Genomic DNA, 16,039 nt, shown 5'->3' with positions numbered 1-16,039 from the left:
TAGCAATGCAGCCAAAAGTCCCATGAAGTAATTTGTATGCAACACAAACGCAACAATGGAGGACGTTGAGGCTGCTCAGTCTATGACTTATTGTCAGACTCGGGCACCATGGTGTTGGTTTTTGAGCAGCCATTTCCCTCTTTTTTGATTTTTGTGAAGTAGTTGCTCTCATGACGCCACTGATTGGCCAGTCTGACCAGGTGGCATGCAGTCTGTTGACATCACATTTTCGGATAGATTCAGGCCACTTGGAACCCTAACTGAGCAGTTACAAAAGAAGTATCAGGTACCAGGTACTACTACCTAATGGAAAACCCTAAAAACAGAGTCAAGCCGAGCCTAGCCAAGTGGGTACTAGTGAAAAGGGCTAGAAGTCTGAGTTCTCACCCTGCAGAACGAAGGAGATCTGCAGCAGGGGTTGGTAATTATTTTAGCCATTTGCCACTTTTTCACATTAGAAGTTCCTTTATTTCACTGACGATTTAAAAAACAACAACATGAATTTACTTTCATTTTTCACCATGACTTACACTATTGATTTCTTGAGTGATGTCGGTGTAATGGCTGTACTGCCTGTGAAATCACTTTGTTCAGCCATACTTCCTTATGACTCTCTCCATAGTCCATCGCTGAACAATTTCATTTTTGTTTTCCCTTAAAGTACAGTCCACATAGCTGACATATTCTGATCTATTTTTGTGTAGCTGTGGCACAACATTAGCAAATGAGGTGCCTTGAAGTGGCTCAGCTTTGATATGGGTTACAGGAAGTGCTATGTGGACCAGACGGGGCACATATGTGACAGCACACCTGACATCTGGCCCATATAAAGTGAACTTGTTGCTCAGGTTGGGGCGGTCACATTCATCCTTAGTCAACGCTGTAAGCCAAAGCTTAATATGGCCCTTAGAACAACTGCAGATGTGGATTATATTTGGCCCGAGCATCTACCTCAATCTGGTAACGTTATACTTCTATAGTTGCTGCACTGTCAAAAAACTGAGCACAACTTTATTTTACTAGCAAGTTTTGTACTTGTAGAAAAAAAATTCTCCCCATAGACCTGAATTCTTGTTCATTTTTTAAAAAATATGTATTTTTAAAAACACATCATTTGACATGTTTCATCATTACTCTGAACATTAACATTATATTTTGTTACTTTGTAAAAACTCACTAGAACATGAAAATTCCCACAAAAAATGCAATATTTATTCATCCTCCTTTGACTGGGGCTGTGCTATAGATATGGAAAGGAAACTATTAAGTACAGACACGTTGCTGGTTTTGATTTATTAAGAGATTTCTTGTTCATAGTAAGAAAACATACAATAGCTAGTCTTGTGCATTAAATAAAGAAGAGAAAATGTATACTAGACATGCAGGGGCTGCAGTGATGAGCCTGACACTCTTTCATTCTGCATATTCATGATGACGGGTTGTGACTAAAAGCGCACATGTCACATGTCACATGTCACATGACTTTACAGAAAGCCCTGTAACATCCCATCAGTCACACAGATTCACAGAGGAATTAAAACCAAACCCACATTACCTGCGGCAGCACCACTGCACTCTGGGGAGGTTGTTAATTACTGGATATATGTGCAAACAATGTCACATGAAATTTGTGGATTTTGAGTTTAATTACCCACAGGTTATGTCCTTCCATGCAATTTCCAAGAACCAGTCATGCACATCACCAGTGGCTCATTACATGATCAGGGTTTCATACTACTGAGGCTCAGAGAATAAATTTAAGTTGTTTGGATAGCGTGTTTATTCCACGTGATTTTAAATAATGTTTTCCCTCAAGCCTTGGACACGTGAGCGTTCAGACTGTAGAATTGTTTTCTATGTTGTCTGCAGCTTCATTTCCAGCCTTTCCCTCCATTTAGGTCTTTGTGCCTCAAATTTCACCACTAAGCATTTGAGAAGCAATCACTGCTTGACATTTAATCACTCCGGTGTTGTGGCCACATCACATTGAGTTAATGTAAGCTAAATTCAGACTTGTCTCCGGTGATTGTGTGGCAAAATTGGATTTTCATCCAACCGTTTAGTGCCCCCCCCCACCATTATCAGCCATTTTAAATATATCATAGTACTGTGAATGAGGGTAAGCCGCACAAATAAAGCTATCAAGCTTTCTATCACTCAGTCAGATGTGGTGATAACGCCATGCTAGAGCAGCGTCTGCCAAATGTATTGTGCACTGGATGTGCATTATTCACAGCATGAGAAATCTGAAAGGCTGTGATCCATGAGATAACTGACCTTTCTCTCTTAACTGGATGGCAATGCTTTCTTCCCTGCTGAACGCTGACCTGAAAACATTTACAACCACTGAAATATAAGTGCAGAATTTGAAATGGCAATGCTTATCCTTTTAATTAGAGGCTAATGCTTGACATTATAGCACTGTGACTGTTTCTGTGGTTTAATTTATACACTTTGCAAATGCACACAATTTTTCACTTGCAAAAGCATAAATATTAATACATAACAATAATATATGGAAACAGGAGTAATACATATTGAATTAAAAATCATGTGTATGCAGGGTTTTCTCTGAAAAAAATAGTGTTTCTATATTTACGTTGCCACAATTTGTAACAAAGCACAATGTTTTCTTTGTAATTTCTAATCCTCTTAATGTTCATCAAACCATAACCATTCAATATGGTGTCCACTGTTCATCCACCACCTGCAGGTATTACATAGGTGCTTTTATTTGTATTCGCTGAATATTTAATCACTCACAGAGCAGATGTAAACACACAACTCGCACTGTGAGGCTTCAAAGCTGGACAGTGCACCAGAAGTGTCCGACTGAGACAAGGCTGACTGAGCAGATACAATGAAGGCTTGTCCTGCATTACATGACAGACTTGGAGATAGGCAAAGCGGTGCTAACATGGTGTAAATTCAAATGACCTGAGTGGCTGGTGGGAGAGCAAAGGGGGAGGGTTAAGAAGAATCTCTGTTAATTCAGATATTGCCAAAATGCTCATTTGTTCCTAAGTGAGATGAATGAGGCTCGTGGTTCAGTGGTTGGCTGATTGAACGGAGTAGATATGTGAGGAAATTGAGTTGCTTGACCCACCACTGGCCCGACAGGATGGGGCAGTGCACAGCAAGAAAAAAGCATGGGTGTAACACCTGCCCTCTAGAAAGGACAGTGTGAATTGACAAAGCTTTAAACAAAGTAATCTCACAACGTGATCCATTCTGAAGGTGTTTCTGGCAAGAGCAGGCCCCACAATGCTTTTCTATAGAGGTGACAAGCTGAGATCACCACATATTTTGTGGTGGTACCAAAGGCTTATCATTTTACTCAAAGGAGTATAAAGACAATGACAATGTGTCTGCATGGCAACAACAGTAATAGAGCAATGGTTCTGCAAAAAACCTCTGTGGGGAAAAATACAAGTAACTGGATGTAACTTTTGTAAGTTTGATGAGTTTAATCCCTCCAGCAGCACTTTATTCTGAGTGGTGGCCATATTTAGTCTTTTGTGGCACTAGCCACCCCTGGCCACCACTTAGCATTGCCTCATGTGTCCTGGAACTTTTACTCATACTAAATGGTTTCGGCCCTGTTCTCTGGAACTGCAGGTGATCACTTGCAATGACCATTTTGCTCAAGTCTTCAGAAAAAGCAACATTGAAAATGTACACATAATAATTAGTTTCTTCATATTTTTCTATCAAAGTAGAAAATATGTACAATGGTGTTGTGTGAAACATATGCAAACATAAATGGAAACATACCATATAGCATGACCACAACATAGCCTGAACTCTCTGAGACAAGCCATCGTGTAATTTCTTTAAGTTGCCTTCAGGAATAGTTCTCCAGGCTACTTGTAGGACATGTAAAGCTCCTCTTTGGATGTTGGCTCCCTTTTGTTCCATTCATTAGCAACATGATCCCACACTGCTTCAATAATGTTGACATTTGGGCTCTGGGGAGGCCAGTCTATGATGGATGGTGTTCCATTGTATCTTGATGCAATCATCCAGGTAAGGAAATCCCAGAAAGTTGATTCTGCTCACAATAGATTTGCCAAGTTGTCAGCTCTTTAGGCATTACCTTTTGGAGATTCAGTTAAAGAAACAGGAACATATTATGTGTCGCGCTGACCTAGTAGGTGTGGCTGTTATTCTTCTCTTACTCCTCCTGCCCACTACCTGCTCTGTGCTGCTGCTGATTAGACCTTGTGTGCAATCTACAACTAAGTGCGGCCTGGTGCGCACCGCTCTGCCAGGTGAGCTGAATTAGAGCAATCAAGGGCTGGCGTGCCTAGTAGACCTTAAAATGCATGCAGCAGTCATTTGACCTGTGTGCGACATACTGAGAGGACAGCAAACAAAGCACAATCCACTTTCCACTGTGAGGAAGATTTTGAGCTAGACGGGCTATCGGTAAGCTCTTGGACTCATATTTTCTGCTTGTATGTTTGGGAACTATGGAAGCTCAATTGTGGAAATGTATTTATGCTTTGGGAAATAGTTACTGCATTTAAGTTCAAAAGAAAAAAAAAACCAAACAAATCATATTGATATTAAAATGAATGTAGATAGTGTTTCCCACATATTTATGTTAATTAATACTAAAAACAGCTACCCCAAATCCTTGGTTAAAGTTTCTATTAAGATATTTGCAAACTTTAGAATGTATATTTTAAAAAATGTAATTGTTTATAAAAGGTATAAAATGCAAGGTAGGCTTTACTGAAGTGTATATATTTTTATTTGTATTCTGTATAATGCATTTAATTTATCTGAATGATTAATGGAATGGTCTTTATTTTTTGTGTTTAAAGGTTTTTCACCTACCTATCTAGCAAACAGCTATCTAACTGGCTAACTACCTGACTGACTGAATGAACCTGAAACTGGTCAAAGAAAATTGAGTGAAATTCAAAGTCTGGTCTTTTTCAAGTGTGGGCACCTCACAGACAGAGAACACTTGACATTATGTGTTTTGTGACAGGCTGCTTGAAATAACGCAGCTAAAGATACTATTTAAAATGGGTTCTGTAATGAGTAGACACAACACTTCATCCTTTGGGTTAGGTGCTTTTTATATGCTGGATTAATTCACAGGTCAGTGTTAAGTGGCTTAACAACCAAACAAAAGCATTCTTCTAAGAATGGTCACGTGCAAGGAATGGGTTAAAAATGAGCGAAAAAGCAACCAATGTCCAAAAGAAAAACTGGAGAACGATTGCTAAAGATCAGTTAAAATTAAAACCCACTCAGACTTCATGGAAGCAAGACATAAAGAGGCTGAATGGCCCAAAACTGTACCCTTTTTTTTTGGGGGGGGCAGCTGAAACATCTTGTAATGTTGAATTAAAATCATCTGTCACACTTGGGGTGTGGTTTTTGTTTTTTCCTGTGGCACAAACTCATAAAGATGGATTTATCAATGTGGAGACATCATTTTTATTTACACAGGTCTGTAGATAAGGATTTCAAAGCTTCAATAACAGATTATTAGAGACAACGCACAGAGCAAGTATGTTCCGTGTCTTTGCACCTAGAGGTTGTGGGTGGCCAAGTTCATGATACGATATTTCAGGGGTGGATTACCGTGGTATGTTGATCTTATATATTGTGTCCCTCTCAAATGACAAGCGTTGGCAGGCGCACTCTCACATCCACAGTGCGACAATAACAACCACGCTGCCAGTGGAGAGCTTGAAGGTTGTACAGTAAGTCATTTGCCAGCGCTAAAAGAATCTTTTACGCGGTTCAACACGTTTTAATTCTCGAGTCATCGACAGACAACGTGTCGAAGATGGATCTTAGTTTGGATGCCTGAGTTTACTCGCAATAATGAATGTTGTGATTTTTATTTTTCATCTAGTCACCCTAACAGGTAAGAAATTGTTGTAAACTAAAAGTGTGTGCTTGATCACTTTTGACATAGTGTACTTGCCTTTGAAACATTTAATTAATGTAAAAAACATCAGTACATAAATAAAATACAAATAAACTCTTAATTATATTTACAGAAACTTCTCTGAGGTCAGTGTAATCTGATCCAATTCACAGAACACAACTAATGAGCAAATTTAAGCTTTGTACAAACTGGCTCTCTTGCAAGGCCAAGTACAGTGAGGCTTTTTCTTCTGCGTCTCAACCCTTCATCTGCCTGTCACCACATGAAGTCATCTGCATAATTATAGACAGGCAATTCCTTAGTTTACTGTGTTGAATGTCCCGAGAATCATTCAAGCATTCAAACCACATGTTGCTGTAAAATGGCCTTCATTTCAAGGTCAAGAGAAATGAAAGGAGGTCCTGCTTTGGCTTGTGACAGATGCGTAGTGGAAAATGGGAAAAAGAATATCTCTGTTAACAACCCACACAGTGGAGCCATCACATGTTTCAATGAAGTGTTGCCAAAATTAAACTCTCTGCACATACACACTGTTGTGTTTACACTACAGGCTGTCCCTATGTCTCCAGGACACAAATATATTGACAAAAACTAAGCCAAAATGCAGAAGCAGTGTGTAAAAAAAATTAAGTAATATCCAAGATTCAGTGCCCGAGGTGTCCAGAGCCTGTCCTCACCTCCTCACCACTCCACCATTGTATTTAACAGTTGGAGGATGTTTGTGCTGATATGCTGTTTAGTTTTTGCTCAGTGTGATGCCGTGCATTACTGCCAAACACCTCCACACTAGTCTTCTATGTTGTCCCAGAGGTCTTGTAGTTTGTTCAGATGCAACTCTGCAAACCTAGGCTCTGCTGTCATGTTCCTTGTTTTCCCTCCTGGCAAACCTTCCAGACAAGCAACTGTTAATTTGTACTGTTGTGAACTTGAAAATGAAATTGAACGTGCACAGGCCAGTAGAGCTCTCTGTGCATTGCAAAGTCTAACTTTTGGATGAATTTGCTGGGACATCAACTCATGGGAAGATTGATTTTCCACTTGTAAACAACCTTTCTCACTATTAAATGGTGGATGATTGTTTGGTAAAGGGCCTTATAACCTCTCCCAGATTGATGGGCAGCAACAATTCCTTCGCAATTCCGTAATCCACTGCTGATTTTTGCTCCTTAGCATTCTATTAAAACACACTTGAATGTCCCAGAACAGCAAAATGCCCAAACTTCTGCTTTTATAAAGGTGCTCACACTTGCTGATGATTAGTTAACCAACTGCATTTCACTAGCAGCACCCGGCTGCTACCTACCCTCTTAATTCCTATGAAACCAGTCACAGTATAATTAGTTTTTTTACTCACAAATTTTGCATTTTTACTCAATTTTTGTTATCTAAATATTACCTCAGATGTTATTTATTTAACTTTAAGACCTACTAAGGAAAAAAAATAATGTCCAGATACAAAAACCCTTAGAACTAAAAGGTATACTTTCTTTTTACAGTCAATGTATATATTTTATTTATATATCAAGTAAAAGTCTATTTTGCATTGTAAAATTTTATGTCAGCACTTCAAGAGTTTGGCAGCACACATATTATAGACACTACACACCATGGAAACGAGTTTATTTTCACACTGCCGTGTACTAATTTTACAAACATGTTGCACCTACATTATCACGTCTGTTTTCCAGTCACCCTAAGTGTCAGGTGTTCTTAAAAAGCATCTGATTTTCCAGCACTCAAGGAGAGCTACCAAGAGTGGAGTCACTGTTTAAATGACTCCAAACATAACTCATCACAAAGCAACTATGTTGTCTGTTTCAGGCACGGCCTGGGGCTCCTTGGAAGAAACACTTCTATTTAAAACCCTTTTCACTGGTTACAATAAGGTTGTCCGTCCTGTCAGTCATTTCAAGGACAAAGTGAACGTTACTGTGGGTCTTCAGCTCATTCAGCTCATCAGTGTGGTGAGGTCTTACTTGGCAGTATATCACCTGTCATAAGATTCACTGTTGTCACACAATGCTAATCTCTGTATGAGTAACACAACACATTTTTTGGATCCACAGGATGAGGTTAACCAGATTGTCACCAGCAATGTGCGACTGAAACAGGTTTGTTAATTTTTTGTTGTGTTATCGTGTATGAAGGGGAAGGAAGGTATTCCTCTGTAGTCACTTCTGCCATTGACAAAAATGCCAAACTCAGTCAAATATTAGGCTGCACTGACTTTGTTTTGATAAAAAGTCTTCCTTTAATTCATTGGTAGGTGATTTTTTGCCAAATAAACCCAGGATTTTATACTATTTTATATTTTATACTATTACTTCCACTAGTATTGTTCAAAAAAGACAGATTAACCAAAAAAATCTGAAAAAGACATGAGGTAAATAATTAATCAATACTTCCTAACCACGGGTTAAAGCTGGGGGGTCCAAACAGCTGCTGTAGCAGTGTGGAAGAGGAGGAAAAAAGAGACACGAATCTATTTAAAAAAATATTGTGACCTTTTAATTTTCTGAGGCTTATTGTTCTTTGTGGATTTAACTGAATGACAGTTCAGCTTAAACTGATGTCTATTACACTCAATGTAACCTTACATTAATTGACCATGAACACCACAGTCTTCTCTGTACCAGCTCAACATAGCATGATGGTAAACTTAACCACAATACTGCAAACTAAGCAGTTTTTTCATGCACTAAATTGCATTAGTAATTTCATGCAATCTGAATTTGAATTTTTATATGCTGTCAGCTAGAAGAAACACAATGCTACAGCAAAAAACAAACAAACAATATTTTGACAGTATTACTCATTAACTGCCTATCAGACGTACTTACTTAGAATTACTCATTAACTGAAGATACCAGAACACCATTCAGGATGGTCCGGGTTCACTTTAGCTCATGGCTCCTGATGCAGGACCTTATCGAGATATCTCTTGATCATACTCAAGAGTTACTTGAGAGTTGCAACCATATTTGTTATTTTTATGTCTTCATTTTCTGTGTTAAGCACATTGAGTTTTCATGCAATGAAATGTGCTGTATAATTAAAATTGTTATTGTTATTGTCATATTGGGCAAGATACAATAACCACTTGTTAGGAAAAATTGTGGTTAGCAGTGGTTTCTTGAGGTTGCTGGCTGGGTGAAATTAGTTGCGAAGAAGGTACTACATTAAAAACCTCTTCATGATAGAGTTGGCTGTAAGCAAATTGTCAGGGTTGCCTGTTGATTTTAACATTTGTCTGTAAATAATTGCAAACTATTAGCTAAACTATTAAAACTTTAAAGAATGTGTCACAAACTGGAAATAGAAAAGGTTCACCTTCATAATAAAAGTCGAACCCTTTGAAACATGTTGGCTTTTCACACTTTCACTACATCTCACAGAGTAGCTGGTACTCCTCTACAACACTGCAAATTTTGGTATCAATCTGACTCTTTTGAAGAGCTGGACTATAAATGTGCCTGTCTCTAAAACCCTTTGGGTCAGTTTCTGTTGTTTAAATTATAGTACTTGTTTGGGATACATTATATTTTTTGTTTCCAAAAAATAATTAATTAACCCAGTACAATGGGCTACATACTGACCTTAAAAGATAGAAACAAATTATTGATCCTATCACACTAGTATCGATGCAACACCATAACCAGCATTGATATCAATACTATGGATATTTTGATAGACCCATCTACCTCTAGTAGCTGGAAAGGGTTAGGGCAAATCCATCACTTCCTTTCAAACCAGGGCCACAGCTATATTTTAGCAACCAAAGCAAATACAAGGAGGTTTTTCCCAGCTGGCTGGGATTTTTCCCTACCGACACATGGTCGCCACAGGGACACCGATGGCCTGTAGGCCTGCTGACCACTAACCACTAACAACTGATTGGGGAATACAAATTTTTCCCTCAGGACAGGTTCCCTATAGCCTCACTGACCAGTCTATAGGCCTGTGCGACTAGAGCTTTATTCACCTGATCCTACAATGTTTGATTGTCACACATCCGAAAAGACTGGTTAACATCATATGGTTAGTGATCACATGTCTGCAAAACCTCAAAAGTAGACAGCAATCATTCCCACGAGAACTGCCTGAGAAATAAACAAATCATCATTATGTTTGGTCTATAATTAACTCCCACTTTTCTAAGTAGTTTATGATAAACTATGATCCAAACACCAAAAATCACAGAACAGTAACTATTGATTCATTACTGATTACTTCAAGATAGTTTGTTGTCCTCCAAGCATTGTGCAAAATACTTTGTCCCTCATTACTTCAGGCTTGCTTCACCATCATCGTGTCCTCTTTCAGCATCATGATTATAATTTTGACTCATTAACAGCTTTTGTGATGTTTTCTGTTTTTCCACTAAATGAACCATTTATACTGGCTGCTATTTGTGAAGTATAAACTGCGGGTACAGACCTGGCTGTCCCTTTCTGTGTTTCAGAAATGGAAAGATGTGAACTTGCAGTGGAACCCAGAGGATTATGGTGGCATCAAAAAGATCAGAGTACCTTCCAGGGACATTTGGCGTCCTGATCTCGTTCTTTACAACAAGTATGTATTCAAGCTATAACTGACCAATGCCATATATATATATATATATATATATATGTACATATGTACAATTTTCTTAATTACATTATGCTTGACCTGAAAATTCTGACTGCAAGAAAACAATCAGCACACTCGTCAGTGATATTTTGGATCACACGTTTCTATACTGCAGCATGTAGTACGTGATAGCTCGGATTTCATTGTGCTAAATTTGGCCTCTGTATAGCAGACCCCCCCACCCCCGTGCCATATGCTGCATTGACACACTGCTGTTTTTTTCCCTTGACAACCAGCTCTGCTGCCACAACAACTTGTGCCAACCGCACCCTGTCCTCAGGCGCTGATGTCCCCCTGCGTGAACATTTAACTTATTATCTCCCGTGTTGATGCCGCCTGTGCTTGTCTGTGCCCGCAGTGCCGACGGTGACTTTGCCATCGTTCACGAGAGCAAAGTGCTGCTGGAGTACACTGGGATGATCACATGGAACCCACCCGCCATCTTCAAAAGCTACTGTGAAATTATTGTGTTGCATTTCCCCTTCGACCTCCAGAACTGCAGCATGAAGCTGGGTACCTGGACCTACGATGGAAACTTGGTCGTCATCAATCCCGTAATACATATTAACCCAGTCACAGTCTGTTTCTTACTTAAAGTTATTGAGGAGATTTATGCCACTCTCAACTAGTCTGCCTAAGTCCCCCCAAAAAGTGTACACAAAACTTACAAAATAATGACAAATAACAACTTCTGTTTTGCATAAATTAAAGACAAAATTATTAATTGACACAAGAACTCAAGCTGTTATTTGTACATACACAAATGCGATGTTGCAACATGTAAATAATTTAGTTTCCTTTATTTACACTGGCAAGGGCTAGGCAAGAAGTTCCCCTTCTAGTCTTTCTGATAAACTTGTAAACAACTACAATTTTAACCAACTAAATTTTAGGAAAAGTCATGAATTGCATGTAAAGGATCGACAGAGTGACTATGACATCAGCCATTCATTTATTAACTGCTGTTTTAAAGTCTCAGTTTTTGACTTTAACCATGCTTTGCTTAAGAAACCAGATGTACTACTTGGACAAGAGTGTGGAGTTAATCAGCTAGCAATAGCTAACTAGCTTGGTTAGCAAAGTGCACATGATACAAATACAAGCTTAAATTAAAATGAACAAACTGAAACAATCAATCTGTTAGTTTTTTACTACAACAAAATACAGGTTAAAATGCAACAGACTGAGAAGGTGCTTACTCCGAATGCCCACATTATAGCCACTTGTCAGTCACAGCCATGCCTTAAAATACGCTCTGTTAGCTATATCTAGCACCCATATTTTACAAATTCAATTGGAAATGGGTCGATATTTATATAATGCTTTTCTAGGCTTTATCAGCTTCTACTGACCCCTCAAAGCAATCAGTTAAATGTACTTAATCATGCATTCATAGGGTTCTTTATTTAACACCTCCCTAAAGAACCTCTTTTCCATGCCTAATTTAGAATCTCTAATTAACCAAGCATGCTTGTCATTGGATGGAGAACCTGGAAATAACCCATTCAGGTACAAGAAGAGCATGCAAACTCCACAGAGAGAGCACAAGTGAGAGTCTGAACCAGGAATTTTCTTGCTGTGAGGCAGCAGGGCTAACCACATCACTACCATTGAAAAAGACTTAAACCCAGCCAGCAGGATGATAAATTAATGAGATTATTTATCAAGTCAAACGCAGGATTATTTTCTCAAAAACACTGATACAATCTCACTTTCTTTGCAACCGGATGAAAAGAATGAAAGCAGATTTAAAGCTTACTTATTTTACTTTTTTTATAACTTTCTTTACATTTCTCTAGAAAATTTACATAATAAGAATATTTATCATCATATTCATATTTCCTGACAGGACAGTGACCGCCCAGATCTGAGCCACTTTATGGAAAGCGGAGAATGGGTGATGAAGGATTTCCGTGGCTGGAAGCACTGGGTGTACTACGCCTGCTGCCAAGACACCCCCTACCTGGACATCACCTACCATTTCCTCATGCTGCGGCTTCCTCTGTACTTCATTGTTAATGTCATCATCCCGTGCATGCTCTTTTCCTTCCTCACTGGCCTTGTCTTTTATCTTCCCACGGATTCTGGTATGTTTACACTGAAAAAAGTAAACCAAACAATAAAACATCTATCATAGATCATAATATACAGAAAGTTTTAAACACACCCTCTCACTAAAAAGGATATAAACCATAATTCTTATAAGTAATTAGATATACTAATATATATTAATATACTTGAGGAAGTTTCTCACAGTCTTGACAAATATAGTACTAGATTTATCTCGAGCTTTGCTTTTGTTGTATGCTTTTTAAATATTTTCAAAGGGAATCATTACCTGCAAGCCAATACTTCAGCCTCTTTGGAAAAATGGTATGTTGTTTCCTTTCAAGAGGTTGACAGAAGGATTTATGGCACTTTCATGTCTGGAAGGAACAGCCAGTTAGCTAGCTTAGAATAAAGTCTACAAGTGGGAGGAAGAGGCTAAGCTATTTATAACATGTCCAAAGGTAACAAACTCCACCTACTAGTACTTGTAAAACCTCAGTAACCTTAAAACCTTAAAATTGCATAGACATTTGCAATTTTCATCTAAAAAAAATCTGTTTAGAAAAGGAAACATTTAACATGTTATTTAATCAAGTTTTACAAATCTGTTTAAGTACATTTGCTTGAGCTTCAGACAAAGACAGCTGTTTTACTGTTTCCTCTGTATGTGTACATATATGCAAATTATAAGGAACATGCAAACGATGCAAATTGTCAAAATTAGACTGTAGCCACTATTCGGCTTTCCTATTATGATATCAACTGACACCGTGTTGGAAAAATCCTTAAATGCTGCCTGTCAGTCCAAAGTGTCTCTACACTGGCTGTTTCAGGAACTGCACAGCTTATGTGCACATCTGGCCATGTTCCCAGTGTGTCGGTCTGCTTCATTACCCAGAGTCCCTCTGTGCTGTCATGTCTGAAAGCAGGCCTTTGCTTTAATGTATAATACATCACTTGATCCCTGTTTCTGATATGGCTGCTGACAGGAGAGTGTGCAGGAGATGCTAGTGCCAAAAAAGATGCCCTCCCTGGGATAAATGCTCTTACTGAGCAACAACAAAAACAACCCCCCAAAAAAGAACATGTCTCACATTTTACTCATGTGAAATGGTGTCAAAATCTCTTTATACTCCTGGCTTTATGAAAGAGGAAAAAAGTTGCCTATCACTGTTTGGATTTGATTTGCTTATTCGGGTGAACAGTGCAAATGTGCTGCTGTATAAATTCAAATTAAAGTTAGTTGATGGGATTCAGGAAACAGCCCTCCCTTGTGGCAGTTTAATAAGACTGCACGTTCATGCAGTTTAATCTGCACGACATTTGCACCTATACTTTTATATTTTTCAGGTCAAGTTATGGTCTAAACATGTTATCAGCCCTTCAGTGTATCGGGGATAAGTTACGGCATAAACATGTAAGAATGTAATTACATTATTTTCTTTCTTTTTTCTTTTTATTTGAATTATTTTTAGACTACTGAAGAGGTCAAGAATAGTAAACAAGAGAAAAAAAAAGATCTGATGAACATCTACCTATCATGTGCTGATCAAAACTGCATACTACTATATGGAATTTGAACTGAAATAATTTAATAGGCAATTTTGTGTTCTTTGATTAATTAGTCCCTTTTGTCACATGACCAGAAATATTTACACAACAGCTGACTGTGTTTGAAATTCTGTACCTCGTGCTGATTTCTATACAAACTAAGAAAGAGTGAATGGTTATAATGGTGTTTTCCAGGTGAGAAGATGACTCTCAGCATCTCTGTCCTGTTGTCTCTGACCGTGTTCCTGCTGGTCATTGTGGAACTGATCCCGTCTACCTCTAGCGCTGTACCACTCATTGGGAAGTACATGCTCTTCACCATGGTGTTTGTCATTGCATCCATCATCATCACTGTCATTGTTATCAACACCCACCACCGCTCCCCGAGCACTCACACAATGCCAGACTGGGTTCGCAAGGTGAGCACAAGAAAGCAAAAGACTACATTTTGATAGTGAAGCTGAATAACTAAAGGAGTAGATTTGCTCAAGTGAGGCAAGCTTGAGTTTTTCTCCTGCATTATATTGCCATCTAGTGGTAACGGACTTAAAATGTTTTTTTGTTCTTCATCCATCTTTTCTGGTATTGTACACTCACTGACACATTTGTCGTCTCCTTCATGATAGGTTTTTATCGAAACCATTCCCAACATCATGTTCTTCTCAACAATGAAACGCCCGGGAAAGGAAAAGCAGATAAAAACCATCTATGGTGCTGATTTTGATATCTCAGATATCTCTGGAAACCAGGCCTCTGCTGTTCCCTACTACTCACCCATCACAAAGAATCCTGATGTGCGCAGTGCCATTGATGGGGTCAAATACATCGCAGAAACCATGAAATCAGATGAGGAATCCAGCAGTGTAACCATCCTTATAATAAAAAATTTTGCTATTATGTTGCTAAAATCCAATCTAGAGTCCTGCAATTGATACATTTTCTCTATTGTTTTTTTTTTCCAGGCTGCTGAAGAGTGGAAGTTTGTGGCCATGGTGTTGGATCACATTCTGCTTTGTGTCTTTATGGCTGTGTGTCTAATTGGCACATTAGCGGTGTTCGCAGGCCGCCTCATTGAGCTGAGTATGCTTTAAAGACCCATCCTTTATGTTCTACCAGCTACACTTCTCAGGTGATCACTTTCACCTTTGTTTTTTGAAGCTCCTGTACAGGCCTGACAGCATTTATGGCTTGATCTTCCTTTCTCTTGTTGTTTGTTTTTGGAGTGTGAACAATTGTATCCTGTAAGAACATGTAATTTGCAGTATTTTCATATTTATATTCAACATATTTTAACAGAGTTACTTTTTCCGTTGTGTGTATGGACAGGAACATGTGTGCAACTGGACATAAATCTAATGTTGTGTAATATTGTGCAGCTTTGCTTGACATATTTATACTGTACAGCTGAATAAAATTGTTTTGTCCTGTTACAAGGTGAAATATGACTGAAGGGTAGGCTTTATAGCGCAATAAGAAGAAAACCAGATGAAAATTGATAGCCTCCATCCTGTAGCTCCTTGCTTTTTTCTGTTCTATTCTCCTGATACAAGAGCACTGGCACGTGCTTCATACCACTAAAAATATGAAAATTCTGACTTACACCTTCCCAGGTAAACATAGAGATTAGGAAAAAAGAATCCAGTTCTGGCTAATGTACATAGCAGCACACAGCACACGGCAGACTGACAACTTCTGGAGCACATTTTAATGTCTTTAATATCAAATGGTACATGTTAGAATCATATAAGCTATAATCTAATTGTAGCTGGTAATTGTGTTAATTGTCCCTAAGTTTAAAGCACGAGGGTCTGATTGATAATCGTGTCACTATTATCAATCAGACCTATTTTTCTGAAGCACTCCTGCCTTTTGTTTCCCACAACACTGTGTACACTG

General features: G+C 38.6%; 1 protein-coding gene across 1 annotated transcript; it reads left to right on the top strand.

Moving 5' to 3' along the window:
- Positions 1–5,461: 5,461 nt before the first annotated feature.
- On the top strand, positions 5,462–15,583 carry LOC100694150 (acetylcholine receptor subunit alpha). Its single transcript, XM_003447372.5, has 9 exons — positions 5,462–5,890; positions 7,736–7,878; positions 7,981–8,025; positions 10,377–10,486; positions 10,902–11,097; positions 12,393–12,630; positions 14,339–14,562; positions 14,770–15,006; positions 15,106–15,583. Exons 1-9 carry the CDS (start codon positions 5,848–5,850, stop codon positions 15,232–15,234), a joined length of 1,365 nt encoding a protein of 454 aa, XP_003447420.2. The 5' UTR covers positions 5,462–5,847; the 3' UTR covers positions 15,235–15,583.
- The last annotated feature ends 456 nt before the right edge of the window (positions 15,584–16,039 follow it).

This window comes from Oreochromis niloticus, linkage group LG16 (assembly GCF_001858045.2).
Source record: "Oreochromis niloticus isolate F11D_XX linkage group LG16, O_niloticus_UMD_NMBU, whole genome shotgun sequence".
NCBI classification, from domain to species: domain Eukaryota; kingdom Metazoa; phylum Chordata; class Actinopteri; order Cichliformes; family Cichlidae; genus Oreochromis; species Oreochromis niloticus.
This window is presented reverse-complemented; position numbering and strand designations above follow the sequence as displayed.